General features: G+C 44.9%; 1 protein-coding gene across 1 annotated transcript in view; it reads left to right on the forward strand.

The window, feature by feature from the left end:
- Nucleotides 1-15,456, forward strand: part of LOC146869360 (E3 ubiquitin-protein ligase TRIM39-like) — a 161,618-nt gene that overhangs the window by 38,831 nt on the left and 107,331 nt on the right. The window contains exon 2 of the mRNA XM_085651902.1: nt 7,702-7,797. Within this exon, the coding sequence (XP_085508028.1) occupies nt 7,702-7,797 (96 nt within the window). The remainder of the gene's footprint in view (nt 1-7,701; nt 7,798-15,456) is intronic.

A 15,456-nucleotide genomic window follows, 5' to 3' on the forward strand; every position in this document is an offset into this window, starting at 1 on the left:
CCACCGTAGGTTCTATGCTGCTAGTTCCAGCGAAGGGACAAACCAGAAATAATCCTAAATGGTTTGACCACACCTGCTCCCAGGCAAGCAAAGACTTAAGAAAAGCATTGAAAATTAAACCTAGAGATTCAGGCCTAATTAAAAATCTACGTGCGACTTATAAAAAAACACTTGCTAGACGTAAAAAGGAAATTAAGGCCCTTACCTGGGAATCTCTGCTTGACCCCTCTACTCTGGGTAATAGCAGTAAATTCTGGGAAATTATTAACAAACCTCTTTTTGACAACCCCAGTGATACTGCCCTAGGCACTAATATCCCAGAGGAGGACTGGATTAATCGTTTTAGTGCAATTTTTAAAAGTAACAAGCATCAAGCAGAATATGATTTTTTAACTATAAGGGCGAACCCTCTGTGTTTTTTGGTCAACGAGGTAGAAAAGGCCATTCAAGGGCTAACTGGTAATAAGGCACCAGGCCCGGATGGCCTACCTCCGGATCTTTTTAAATCTTGCACTTCACTTTGGGCTCCCGTACTTACTAATGTAATAAAAGCTGCTACGGTTTCGGGTTGTCCGAAGACATGGGGGCACTCGACTATAGTTCCCCTGTTTAAAAAGGGTGACCGTAGCAACCCATCATGCTATAGACCAATTTCACTGATAAATTCGGTAGCAAAGGTAGTGGGGGGTGTAATCCTGACTAGACTAACAACATGGGCTCACGAAAACAAAATTCTATCTCCAATACAATATGGATTCAGACCTGGACACTCAACAGTAACCCAATGCCTGAATCTATATTTGATTACAGGCAAATATACTTTGGCGCGGAAGGGAACTATTCATATGGCTTTCATGGACCTATCGTCCGCTTTTGATTGCGTGGATAGGGGTAAACTATGGGACATCATGTTAAAGATGGGTGTTGAGCAAAACCTAATCCATTTACTGGCTGATTTGCATTCTGATTTAAGAGCAAACGTTCGCTACACCCAAGATTTGAAAGTGACTGGGGACATAAGAATTAATCGGGGTGTTAGACAAGGTTGTATCTTGGCCCCATTCCTCTTTAACCTGTATATCAACGAGTTAGAGGACTACTTGCTGAGAACAGGTATGGATTATCCCTATGTAGGTCGAAGAGGAGTCCCGGTTCTGCTTTACGCAGATGATGCTGTCCTGATTTCAAGGACAGCAAATGGTCTCCAGTCACTTCTTAATTCATTCTATCTTTTTATGGAGTCCCGAGGCCTTAGTATTAATAACTCTAAGTCCTTTGTCATGAAAATTGGCCATGGTTCACGAAAACCAAACTCTTTTAATATAAATGGGGAAAAAATTCCAACATCTAAAACTTTCTCATATCTCGGTGTCCTTCTTGATGACCAATTATCTTGGGGCCCAGCAGTCATTAAAAAAAAGGACGAAATGACTCGTGTTAACGCAGCCATACTTGGATTTGCGAGAAAAATGGGCAATAGTCCGGTGGCGGCCTTGCTTAAATTATACCAAGCAAAGAGCATCGCCGCTGCTTGCTATGGTAGCGAGCTTTGGGGCTATAGTCAGACGCGAGTCCTAGAGGTTACAGAAAATAATTTTCTAAAGAAGATTTTAAGGCTGCCAAGGGGCACTGGAAACTTCTCGGCTCACGAGGAGTTAGGTATGCCCTTTTTAGGCGATAGATTAGCCGCAAACCCCATACTTTGTTGGCTGAACTCTTGGTTGAATAGTGACATACCCTTTACCCACGATATATTAAGTGAAGCCTTAACTTGGGATGGAAGACTTAAGGTCCCATGGCTGAAATATATAAAAGATTGCCTTACTGAACTTGGACGGCCAGCCCTGTTTTCTACCCCATCCACTATAACCAAAGCTGATGTCACATTCGTGAAAAAAGCATTTTTTACAATTAGGTCATTTGCCCAGGAGGAGGACGAGTTTGTGAAAGGCAGTGTCAGGAAACACGCCCTACTAAAAACATGTTTACATTTGGAACCATATCTTTCATGGCCTATATCTGGCTATGATCGTTTTTTGTTGACAAGGTTCCGCTTTGACTTGTTCCACCTCCTATTGGCAGTTCCAAGAGGGTCCCATCGTGGACAAGTGCTGCCTGCTTGCGGCTGCGACGGAAAGTCTCTGCAAGATCTGGCGCACTTTTTATTTTTCTGTTCTTATTATTCAGTACCCCGAAGGCTATACCTAAAGCCTTGTTTAAAGAAATTAAAATTTACACAGATTAAACCAGCACTTTATTTCCTTCAACTTTTGAACTGCGACTGCACTTTATATGTAAGTAGCTTTTTAAAACTAGCTATTACTTTCAGGAAAAGTATGGAGGGATAATTATGCTGCTATTATTGTTCTATTCCCTAATGATTTTTTAGCTTTGTATAAATTATTTATATTCTTAACCTGTTTTTCCTGCTTGTTGCCTTTACTTATATTGTTTACATAGTTCGCCTATTATACAAAAGTATTGGACAGTTTTCTCTTTTTTTTTATGCAATATATTTGTGAAATGTTTGTTCATGTACTGTGCTTTTATGATTATTAAATTTTACAATCGAATAATGATATTTGTACTTGTACTTGTACAATATGAACATTGATTGGGACCTACAGGAACACGCGGTTGGGAATACTCAAACCTTTGCATGTTTCTCTGAAACTGTTGAGGTTGCTGATAGTTACTCTGGCTACCGCGTGGTGGGTAGGCCTGCTGTAACAGAACCTTAGTCTTTAATTCCTTTGTTTTCTTGTCTGCCCTATCCTTCTCATCTTTATCCCTATTTTCGTAATACTGTGCAGTAGCCAGTATTTGCGCTGAAGAGGAAACAGCCCAAGAACTCTCTGAATCTTTTAATTTCTTACACAACTCGGGAAGCAAATTATGCACAAATTTATCAACAAATAATCGTTGGCCACCGTCAGTACTCATGTCTTGACCACTGTGGTCGATAAATGTTTCTTCAAACCTTGTAAAGAAATCAGATACTGTTTCATCTTTCTTTTGTTTGCATGCGGATAATTTATCCCAATTCACACGAATCGCGGGCATTAAGGTTTTCATGTAGGTAATAATTCTACCAGGGAGTTCTGCTACCTCGGGCTCAGGCTTGGCACCACCAACTTGTCTAGTGTCTGCAGCAATGATATTAGCCCATGTGGCACCTAGTTCTGCAACGTGATCTCATTACGAATCGATCCCCATAAAGGCTGTGGAACAACATTCCCGAACAACATATCTATGTCAGCCAGATTCATGACACACGATTCTGCGGTTTGTGATAACTCCTTATAATATCCTGCAGGGTTTTTACAGGGATCAGGCAATGTCTGCTTAAGCGCTAAAACTTCAGATCGCTTCCATGGAACATGTACCCAAACACGCTGAAAATGTGGCAGAACAGGGGGATTAGCAGCGGCATCACCAGGTCTCCAAACTGGAGGAACCTCACGCATCGGATATTGGCGCGCTTTTACCTTTTTCCCCACAGGGAACTCCTGTTCGAACAATGACTGATAACAATCACCATTCCTGAAGGACAATAAAGTCGCAACTGCTTTATCTACATCGGGACCCACAATCGTACCTTTTCCAAAATCGAATCTCACTCGACACAACTCCTGCGGGCTTGAGTCTCCACCATGATCTTCCAATTCCTCACAGAGAAATTCACACATTTTCTCAAACACATATCTCTGTTTTGGGGCTTCCCATTGGTGAAAAACATTAACAACTGACTCTACATCGTAGCTTGAAGGAAAAACAATCCATCTACGTGCCATATGGTCCAACACCTCTTTCTCTCCAGAATCAGGCAACTGACTACGCAACTGCTTACGTTGTGAACCAGGGGTCATACTGGATGACCCAAAGAAAGGCGACATCAAACTAGTGACCGCACTAGTTATTCGTTGTCGTGTAGAAGGAGAAGTTGAGGCAAGAACGGGGGGAAAAACAGAGGGAAGAAAAACGGGTGCAGATACAGGTACAGTGGAAGTATCAGGAAGAATGCCAGGACAGGCAGCTGATGTACTAGGCAAAGTCGCAGAAAGCACAGAAGAGACAGGTAGCGAAATTGGCGGCCCATGAGAGGGCTGCACCATAGGAGCCGGCTGAGGAGGAGCTGGAGGCTGTGGGAAAGCTTGCGGCAAATTAACTGCAGGCTGTGCATTTAAAGGTTGTGGAGGTGCTATAGCATTTTGCGCATACGGGGGTGGCGAACTTAACAAATGTGACATTAGGGGGTCTTTCTCCTTTTCTTTTGACACATCTTGCTGAAGGGGCGGCAAAACTGGGTAACATTTATCAATGGCTAGCTTGCGTTGCCTGTGCAACTGCTCATTCATTTGGTCCTCTTCATTATCTGTGTCGAAACTACCATTTTGGGGCCATTTTAAAACACCATCCTTCCTGGTGTATCGGATCCATACTTCATTATATGTAATGGGGCCCACGCCATGTTTCACATAAAGCTCATAAGTTGGAGTTCCAATTGGAGGAACCGGACACGAATCCTCCAATCGGGAGTCCCTTTTACAACCCAAACAAAACAAATTTCCAAATATACTAGCACCAGGCATCTTCGCTCACTAGTCTAGTTTCAAACTTCAAAGGATTATCGAATACGATAGTCTCGTGAATACACGAGTTCTTCGGCTTTGGTACTTGCAAGTTCCAAATCAAAGCAATCCCGAAGGATACCAAAATCCCAAAGGATACCAAACAAACTGGGAGACGCTCCACTTATACTTAACTGAGGTATCGATGATCGATGGCGTCACCAGAAGACTCTCTCATTTGTTTCGCTCTACCAAATCGTCAAGGGTCCAAAACAGGGCGATAGTCAGGGCAGCAGTCCTTCGTAGCCGTCGGGACGCGGAGAACCTTGCAGAAAAGACTTTTGGAACACGTCGACATGCAGGGGTCGATGAAGTGGCGGCCTTCCTCCAGAATTTCCACACGAAGCTCCTCACAAACCTCTGGCTGGACCGGTACCGCTGAAATCGCCCTGAGTTGGGCGCCAACTGAAGTACCGGGTTTTTAGAACCCAGCGGTGCAGGGGAACACACCCGAAGACTTCGAGTCCTTCCTGTTTCAGACCCACAGAAACACAGAGTCTTCTAGGTGAAGTCAAAGATCGTATTTATTGGCTGCAGACCAATCACAGGTATCAGAGAAGTACAACACAATGTATGTTCTCAGGAGACTGCTCCTTAACCAAAAACCAGTCTTTTCTTATATACAGAATATTACGCTCCTGGCAACACCGCCCTTCTTTTACAAGTGGTCATTCACATATTTTTGTTTCAAAGGAACAGCAGAGCCATAATGGCAATCCCACATTTCAATTCGTTAAGCATACAATCATTTTACCCAGCAAGGCTCAGAACCCTCATCAGATAACAGCGGACCCTAATTTAACGGGCACCTCCTGCTCGTAAAACAAGCCATAAAGTAGGATCGTGTGGGAACAAGGACTTTATGATGGGTCAAGCCCTGATGTTAATCACATTAGGCCGCGGGGAAAGGAACTGGCCGGACAGGACTGACCTCGGGCAGCGGAGTCAGTTTGCACAGGTCATAGAGAAGTCACAGAAGGTGTACGTGTCCTTTTAGGCCTAGGCATGGCCTTCGTGTGAAGCCTATGTGAGGGCAACCACAAAATGGCTACTGTTCTAAAATGGAACCCAAGGGTTTGAAGTGTAGTATCGTATACACGGTGAATTCATTAGAGAAACACGGCGAAAACACTCATATATACCGCATTAGTCATTTGCGGTTCGCTGATACTAAAATCGGCATTGGTAGAACCATGCTTCCAACATGGTTCCGAAATTTACAGTACCACAGTTCACAATGCCATTGCGAAGGCCTCAGAGATGGGCTGCCCTGCGGCCATTCTTTTGGTCGATATAGATAAGGCGTTTGAGTCCCTAAATTGGACTTATTTATTTCAGCTCCTCTGATCTCTCAACTTTGGTCCCCGCTTTTTGTCCTACATATAATTATTACACACAGAGCTCTCGGCCTCTGTGCGGGTAGCAGGTTTCCGGTCAGCACCCTTCCCATAACGTCAGGGTCCGAGGCAGGGTTGCCCCCTGTATCCATTGCTATTTGCGCTCGCCACAGAGCCGTTAGCTACATGGGTGAGGCGGGACCCATTAATTCGTGGGTATGAATGGTCACAGGACCGGTCTGACAGAATTGCGCTATATGCAGACGACGTACTATTCTTTTTAAGCGATCCTGGATTTTCCCACCCCCGGATTTTCCAGATACTTTGGGTGTTTGTGGAGACCTCCGGCCTTGGAGCTAATCCAGCAAAGCCAGTGTTATTTCTAGTATGCGGAGCCCATGGGCTCGGCTCCTGGCTTTCGCAGTTATCCCACGCAACCGAGGGCTTCAAATATCTGTGGGTCTTCATCTTGCCTTGTCCCACGATATCTTGGGCACATAATATCAATCCACGCACGTGATTCGCCCAGGTTAATGCACTCCTTAATAATTGCCTATGGGGAGGGGGCGACGCCTGTGTTGCGCTACGAACCTTCATGCAGTCGACGTACTGTGGCTGTCGCCGAGCTTCCAGGCTTCTGAGCATGGGACCTCATTGGAATCTCTACCCTGAGCGATATTCTGCTGGGACCCACTCTCAAATCTTTTCAGCAACTGCAAATAGAATACCACTTGCACCGGACACAGTTTTACAAATATCTGCAGCTGAGACATGCCCTGACTCCCCTAATCTGCTCGCTTGGAGGTCTACCAGAATTTCACTCCCTAGAGGGACGTTTACTAATGGGGGATCTTGGCACGCAAAAGATCCTTCAAATCTACTAGACACTGACTACCCATACCCAAACCACACTACACAAAACCTGGGATGTGTGGGAAGCCGAAATCCCTGACCTTACAGACGATGACTGGACTGAGGCTCTAGCTAGTCCTGAGGTGCCACTATAGGCACACGATACCACCTAATTCCATTTAAATACCTCCACCGAGCATACTACACCCGCTCCACCCTCTGGTGGATAGGCGTTATCCAGTCCCCCACATGTCTGAGATGCAGAGAATCAGAGGGGACGTTTCAACACACGGTCTGGAGCTGTGGGGCACTGAGGGGATAGGGGAAAATCACTATAAGCAACATCTTCTATTTTTGGGCCTCACATTTGCCAAGAGGGGCATTGCCCAAACGTGGAAGGGTACCTCCCCGCCATCAATGGGTGGGTGGAGAAAGGCCATGCATGGAGGCTGAAATCGTGGTGTACCAGGCGTATGGTTGTCCACAAAAACATTGGAAAATATGGTCTTGCTGGGCAACAGACCGCGGCATAAACCTGCCTCCCCTGCCACCATTAGACCCTCCCTAAACCAGGCAATCAAATCACACTTGACCATATTTAGGTAAGATGAGTCACTCTGTCATCTAAACATGTACACCTGGACATTGTACTTATAGTGAAAGATGCAGTAACCTGTGCCAAGTTTAGTTAATGGGCCTGTATGTTCACAGGCAATGTTGTTGTTTGAATATAATTGGCACCATCTCATATAAGCTGTATCCGAAATATATGCTTCGAGTACCGTCCACTATGTACCGTCAAAGTCAATAAAATTTGTTAATAATAAAAAAGACTGCACTCCATATATCTGCACTTATTTCTTGCACTCTCATCTCTGCAGGTAAAACTTCAAGAGTGGCGGCGTCTTCTGAAGAAAGAGGAAGAATATTTTCAGGAGTCTAAAGTCAAGGAAGAGGAACAATATAAAACCATGAGGGTGAGTGGCTGCAGTGAGTGCTGTGTCTCTGTTGTCTGTATATGTCCATGCCCATGTCTTTTTGTGACCTCTTAGAGTTCAAGAACACAGAGGCTGATGAGTCACCCTACAAACTGGGTCATGGTCCCCACCAAATAAATATACTGACGGGAGTCACTGCACTTGAAATTTGGGCCTGAAATCGGCCAAGGGCTCATCCTAAAAAAATCATAAAATCAAGAATTACTCTTCTGATCCTAAGGTAGTACTTACATACTCACACAGTGTGTGTTAGAGTATGTGTGCACAGGTGTTTTATTATCTGGCTACATACCAGTGTGTGTGTGTATGCGCGTGCATATGTGTGTGCGTACATGTTCACACTTAGGTGTACATGTCTAAGTATTTGTTCAAGTATGGATGGTCCTGGTGTTATCTATGGGAGTGCATGCATGCTGAGCATCCCTATATCTGTCTATTATTTGGGCTTGGATTAGGGCTTGTGTGTGTCTGCATATGTATATATATCATTTTTGAGACACAGAGTATGCAAATACATGTGTGTGCCTATGTGCATGTGTGTTTGAGGGTTGTGTATGCTTTAGTCTGTATTTATTGGCTGTGGGTTTGTACTTGCGTATGTGGATGCCTCTCTATGGGTTTGCGTATCGCAAGGTCTGATATGTGCATGAGTGTTGAGTTACACAACCGTGAGATTTTATATGCATCTGTGTGTGAGTATATATATGTATGGATGTGTGAGTCTGCATGCAAGAACTGAAGATATCCCTCTGTGAGTTTGTACAAGATTTGTGTGTGAGTATATATATGCATGGGTGCGTGCCTTTATGAGTCTGTGCATGCATGGCCTGAAGATATCCATATGTGAGTCTTTACAAGGTTTGTGTGTGAGTGTGCACATTAATGTGTGCATCTGTATGAGTGTGTACCTCTGGGTGTGTGTATGCATGGATCTGGAGTTATACATCTGTGGGACTGTATATGCATCTGTGTGTGAGTATATATATGTATGGATGTGTGAATCTGTGAGTCTTTGCATGCATGGCCTGAAGATATCCACCTGTGAGTTTGTACAAGGTTTGTGTGTAAGTATATATATGCATGGGTGCGTGCCTTTATGAGTCTGTGCATGCATGGCCTGAAGATATCCATATGTGAGTCTTTACAAGGTTTGTGCGAGTCTGCAAATTAATGTGTGCATCTATATGAGTGTGTACCTCTGTGGGTTGTGTGTGCGTGGATCGGTAGTGATCTATACATCCAACAGACAAAGCAAGCCTGGAGTAAGCCCCTTCCTAAACAAAGGTTTTAGCAATGTAATCATGCTATGGTATCGTAAATACATCAACAAATCAGAGAACATCCAACAGAGTTCGCCGAAGTAATGGAAGCTCCAACATTGTGTACATGAGTTTTAAACCATGAATAGTTCATCTAAACCAAATGCCCTCTAATCTTAGCACGTTTCGGGACATTTACATTCCATTCTTCAGGACATATGCATTTCTAATTCTAGGAATGAAATGGGCAGAGCTCAGCTTCAGCCTCTGACCTTGGACATTCTCTGTTCTGCTCAATCCTCATTGCAAGTTTTTCCTTCAACAGTCTCATTAATCGGCCTTAGTTTGACGCGTCAGTTTTTATGCCTTCATTAGACCTTTCTTACAGGAATAGGCCACAGCTGACTGGAATGTCCCAGGATAACTGGTGCACCTAGCCCTGCCTCAGGATGGGAGAAGGGGCAGGCCTGTAACGTGGAAGCCCCTTCAGCAGTGGTGCACATTTACCACCACTCTGACACTGCCATTGGTCGTGATATTTAATTGTTCAACAGGGGGTGTCTGAAGAGATACATTTAACAAGGGTGTCACTGCCATAAACATTTCATGGTATCAGATAAACTCTCCCACAGTTTTCATGAAGTGTTTCTCCTAAGGTGAATTGGGTCCTACTTTATTGTACTCATTTTGCAGACAGAGGAACCAGATCCACCCTCTAAAGCTTTGAAACTGCTTTAGTTGAATGTTATGGCGTGACACAGAGGCTAACATCATGCAAATCTCCTTTATTGCCAGCTCACGGCAGCAACAATTGAAGAATATAGAACTTCAATAACATTTTAATAGACTATAAAGTCCCCCTGTATGCAGTGTTCTCCCTTTCGTTGTTGCTTCTTCTCACAAGATAAGTACAGCCTTTATAGTACTAATACTTAGGGCTGATTTTGATGTCGCCGGTCCCGACCGCCTCATTAGGATGCGACGGAACACTGTTCTGTCGCATGCCTATATTCCACTATAGGAGCATGCATTCCGGCTGTAAACCGGCCGTAATGCATGCTCCCATAGTAAAATTGGAGGTACGGTTCATCCCTGCACCCAGTGGCAGGCACCTCAATGTGCCAGCCACAAGGTGCAGGGATCATCAGGGGGGCACCATAGGCACCCCCTAGGACTCCAACTGGAGGCTGTGCACCAAAGGGAGCCCTGGTAGGGGCCCCAAACATGTTTTACATGGTTTCCATGTCGGACAGACCAGCCCTTGAGATTACAGGCCGGCTGCTGAATGGCAGACGGGCTCTCAGAGCCCGTCGGAAGCAAGCCGGAATGACCGTCCAGTTTACTTTATGACTGCCTATATCTTATATTTCATCTTAATTAGGAAAGTAAACCGAATGGCCCATTACGATGCGGCCCTAAAGACTCCGACCAAAGGCCGGAGGCTTTACAGGGCATATCATAATCGGTGCCTTATTGAGTTATTTTACCTTGAGATATTCCACCCTCCTCTATAGAAAATAAGAATAATATCCATCTCCTACCCTGGTACTAACACGCTCAACCAGGTTATTGTGTAACTTCCCATGTCTCCCAATGTCTTTTCCTGATCCTAGGAAGGAGGGTGGTTGTTTTTTTATATTTAACTTCCCCACTCTTACAGCGTCGGGTCGGAGGTCCTACTACCTCCGTACCCGACACAACTTTTCGGCGTTTCCCTCGGCTCCTTAAGGCCAAGAAATACGCCCTTGCTGTGGACTGGTCTTTTCTTTCAAAGTCCGACTCCATGCCACTTGTTGCTGCAGGCCAGCTTTCTTTGAAAAGTGTGAGCCCGCATCCCGCTGCCATAATAGCAGGAGCTTCTTGAAAGAAGAAAAAAAAAGACCGGCTTGCGAAGGACACCTCCCGCTGAGGCCGTCGCGCTGCACACGCGGTGACTCACCCATCAGCAGCAGTCCAGTGGAGTCATCTCACGGACGTGGCCACGGAAGAGAGTCCGTCTACTTAACAAAGATGCCGGCAGCCCTCCTTTTCCCTCAGCGACTGCAGACCCATGTAAATAAAGGCAGCGGTGCGATGCACAATCATCGCACAGTTTAATAAATAACAACAGGAAAAAAGAGATAGTCTGGGGCACAACAATAAAGAAAGAACCACACAATTAGAGGAAAGACCCTTAAGAGATGGTCAGCCACACTCTGTACACGCTGGTGCCATTTTAGGAGATTGGGACACCTTAGTAAAGTCACAACAGTGGCCATTTTAACTGATTGGGCCAACTGCTTCAATTCTGGCAGTTGCAGTCCAACGAACTGCCAAAGCAGCTGTTTCCTTACACTGAGCCCAGTAATCTTAAATAATATTTACCTTCTGCCATGTCCCTTGAACCTTCAGAGAATACTATGGAGCATAGACTGGAAGAACTTCTAAATAAGGACCGGATAAGGTAATGGGACACTGGATGACATAATTAATAAAAAAGTGAAGGTTCTCTCCAAGAAAGGTTGGCCAGTTGCTGTCCCAGGACACCCTGAAGGGGGAGAAGGGGTGATTAAGGCCCAGAGGAAAGGGGCTGCAGGGGAAATCCTGCCTAAGAGTGTAAAAAAGCCCAAACGCTCAAAACAAATGACTTCACACTTTGGCGGTGACAATGTTGGTGCCTCGGGCACTGCAGATGGGCAAGAAAAAGGCCCAGAAGTACCTATTCCCATCAATTGCGATGAAACATTGGAGGATGAAATTAACCTATCCTGTTCCTTCGTTTTTGATACGGATATTGAGGAGATAGAGGTGAGGAATATGGGTACAACTGACAAGTCATCAAAGGCCTCCAGCTCAAAAATGGGCATTGTTGACCCATTCGGAGAGAGTATGTTTGACCCGCCCAAACAACCCTTGTCTCCAGAGTTGGCTCCATCTGGCATTTTGCCGAGTACCTCTCCTTTTGGCTTAGGAAGGAAATACCAAAGAGGTCAGGTCCCGTCTTAGATCCGAATGCCCACGCCCCGCCCTCCCGGATAAAGTTGGGTCTACCTCAGAGTTAGACGCAAAGGTGGTGGCTCTAAGCGTCAAGGGAGGAAAAGGCCCTAGGAAAGGTATCGATAAAGGCCTCAAGTCCTGCCAAGACTGTCTACTTGATATTACTGACCCACTCACAAAGACGTTTGAGATGGCTGAAGTGGCTCATCTTAAAGACACCCTAATTGACCCCAAGGAATTGCGCCAATGGGCACAAAGAGCCATCTGCCTCCTGGGGAACGCAAATACTGCACTCTCAAATGAGAGAAGAAAAAGCATATTGCAAAAAATAGATCTCAAATTGGTCAAACTGGCCACTAGCGGAGGGGTAGCTGCCTCCCAGGGTCTACTTTTTGGGGGACAATTTTATTAGGGACATAGCTAAGTACATGGGCGCATTTAGCTCAATTCAGAAGTCCTAGAAAGCCATCAAGAAAGTTTTCCAGGATAGGGTTTTTGGCAGGGCCGAGAGAACATGGGGTCGGTTCTTTAGCCGTGGCCAAAGCTCTTCAAGACCCTACCTGGGACATGGCGCAAGATTTGCGCACCCACACTTTGCTCCACATTCGTCATTTATACCCCCAGAAACAAATACCTCACGGGAGAAGCTTCAGAAGTGAGCGGAAACAAAGAGGCTTTTCAGTAGGTAAAAACTATGAAAGACCTTTCAGATACCCCTATAAAGGTGGGAGGCAGACCAGCCCAATTTTGTGGAATCTTGAATTTGGTGAATCAGGACCCTTTGGTCCTAGACTCAGTGAAGGGATACATGATCAAATTTACAGATACACCATTACAAAGGAAAATTCCCCCAGAACTGATATTCTCACAAGAAAATTCTATTTTAGTAACACAAGAAGTAGAGGATTTATTGACCAAAGAGGCAAAACAAGAGGGAATGGAGCCAGGTTTTATCAGCAATATCTTTCTAGTGGAGAAGAAAGACAAAGGGATGAGACCAGTGATAAATCTAAAAGAGTTGAACGAATGGGTGGTCTACCACAATTTCAAAATGGAAGGGGTGCACCTCCTTAGAGATGTGCTAAGGAAAGGGGATTGGCTAACTTGGTTAATCTAAAGGATACATACCTGACCATCCCAATTTGGACTCCACACCAAAAGTTTTCCAATTCACCTGAATGGGTGGACTATGGCAATTGTGCAGTCTCCCTTTCGGACTTTCTTCATTCCCTTGGTGTTTCACCAAGGCTGTTCGTCCCATAGCGGGATGGCTAAGGGCGAGAGGGGTGAAACTAATAGTTTACTTAGACAATATCCTGATAATGGCACAGTCCACATAAGTGGTCTCACGCCACATAGAACTTACAATGAGCCTACTAGAACACCTGGGTTTTGTCATAAACAGGAAAAAATCTTGCATGGTACCAAACCAGGAAATGCAGTTCTTGGGTTTTGTCATGAACATAATAAGGGCAGAATTGAAATTGCCAGGGGAAAAGTTAAGGAAACTTTACAACGAATTGAGGAATCTCTTAGGGAGGAAGAAACTCCCCTTGTGGGCTCTAGCAAGGATCCTAGGCCTTCTGTCCTCAACAAGATGAGCAATCTACTGTGCACTCCAAAGACTCAAAGCCAAAGCATCAAGAACATGTCAATCTTATTCTCAAATGCTGTCTCTGGACCTGGATTCAAAGAAGGAACTACGTTGGTGGCTGAGGAATGAAGAAGCATGGAATGGCAGAGCCATTTTTGGGGAAGACCCGAAGATAGTGATAGAATCAGACACAAGTTTAGAGGGATGTGGCGACTCATCAGTAGGGGGACACTGGACAGATGAGGAGAGGGAGTTGCACATCAACTGCTTGGAATTACTGGCAGGCTAATTTGCAATTCGCTGCTTCACCAAAGACTTAATGAAGTGTTCTGTAATGCTGTGCATGGATAACGTATCTGCGGTCAGATACGTCAACAAAATGGGGGGCCCTCGCTCCAAGGGTCTTGCAGATTTAGCCAAGGTCTTCTGGAGTTACTGTCTGAGCAAGGGCAGGCATGTTAGCAGCAGCAGAGCATATCCCAGGATAGAGAAACAGTGTTGCGGATTGGTTCTCCCAGAATTTCAGAGACTCTATCAATAGGAGGTTGAACAAGGACATTTTCCTCAGTTGCCAGTCGATATGGGGACCTTTCGGGTGGACCTCTTGGCGGACAGATTGAACACTCAACTGTCGACGTTTTTCAGCTGTATACCAGACCCTCAGGGTGGATGCCTTCCTTCTGAATTGGCAGGGCCTAGCACCTTATGCTTTCCCTCCTTTTGTTATGCTACCAAGACCTACTACTACTACCTAAGCTACTGTTGCACGTTTGCAGGAACATGGAGGTCACAGTAGTGATAACACCGCTCAGGAGGTCACAGGCATGGTTCTCAATTCTACTAGAAATGAGCATAGGTTTACCAATCTTAATTCCAACGTTCAGGGAAATAATTACAGGCTCAGACAGCCGGAGAGTCACATCCTCTTGTAGAGCAGGGACATCTGACGCTGATGGCTTGGAGGATTTCATGAGACAATGGAAGATCCTAGGCCTTTCGGCAGACGCTTTCAGACTCATATCCAAGTCATGGGCGCCTGGCACAAGGAAAGCATATAGACTAATTGGGAGGAATGGGTTTGTTCCTTTGAAGGAACTACAATCCCGTTTCAACTGATTTACTACATGTAGTTAATTACTTATTGGATTTATTCACTTCAGGACTCTCTTATAGAGCAGTTAATTGTGAGAAGGTGGCCTGATATATGCTGTTCACTAGTTCTAGTGGGCACCTTGTATCAGTCCAAACAATCCCTTATGGTGATAGGTTAAAGACAACTTTTATTGAAAGCTATCCTAGTGGTAGCTATGGAGAGCAGCCTTCAGGCTAAGTCTTGAAGGAATGTAAAGCAGCTTGTTTTACCAGTCTATAATCTCTTGAATGACCAAATGAAAAGACAACCACACCAGGTATATATTTAAAATATATGTATTTAAGATAAAACACACCCCTCTAGTCTCTTTATGAGACTGGAGTTCGAAGTACTTAGATTGCAAGTCAGCAATTATCAGTAATAGCACAAATACACGTTTGGGCCCTAGGGGCGTACCAAACCATATACCAAAAAAGTGGTATAAGAACCACGACTGAACTAGACACAAGGCCTAGAGCCTGTAGAATCGCTGGGACCCAAAGGAACCACCCAAGGTAGTGACACAGGGGACCCACGGGGACTGTATGCAGTGTGTAAACACAACTGCGGGTTCCCGTTATCTTCTATGGGCAATGTCGCGGTTGGAAATGTAAAGATTAGGGACACTTCTAATCGAGTCAGGACCAAACCCTTTTGGACTTAAGAAGTTCTTGGGC

This window comes from Triturus cristatus, chromosome 1_1, assembly GCF_964204655.1.
Source record: "Triturus cristatus chromosome 1_1, aTriCri1.1, whole genome shotgun sequence".
NCBI classification, from domain to species: Eukaryota; Metazoa; Chordata; class Amphibia; order Caudata; family Salamandridae; genus Triturus; species Triturus cristatus.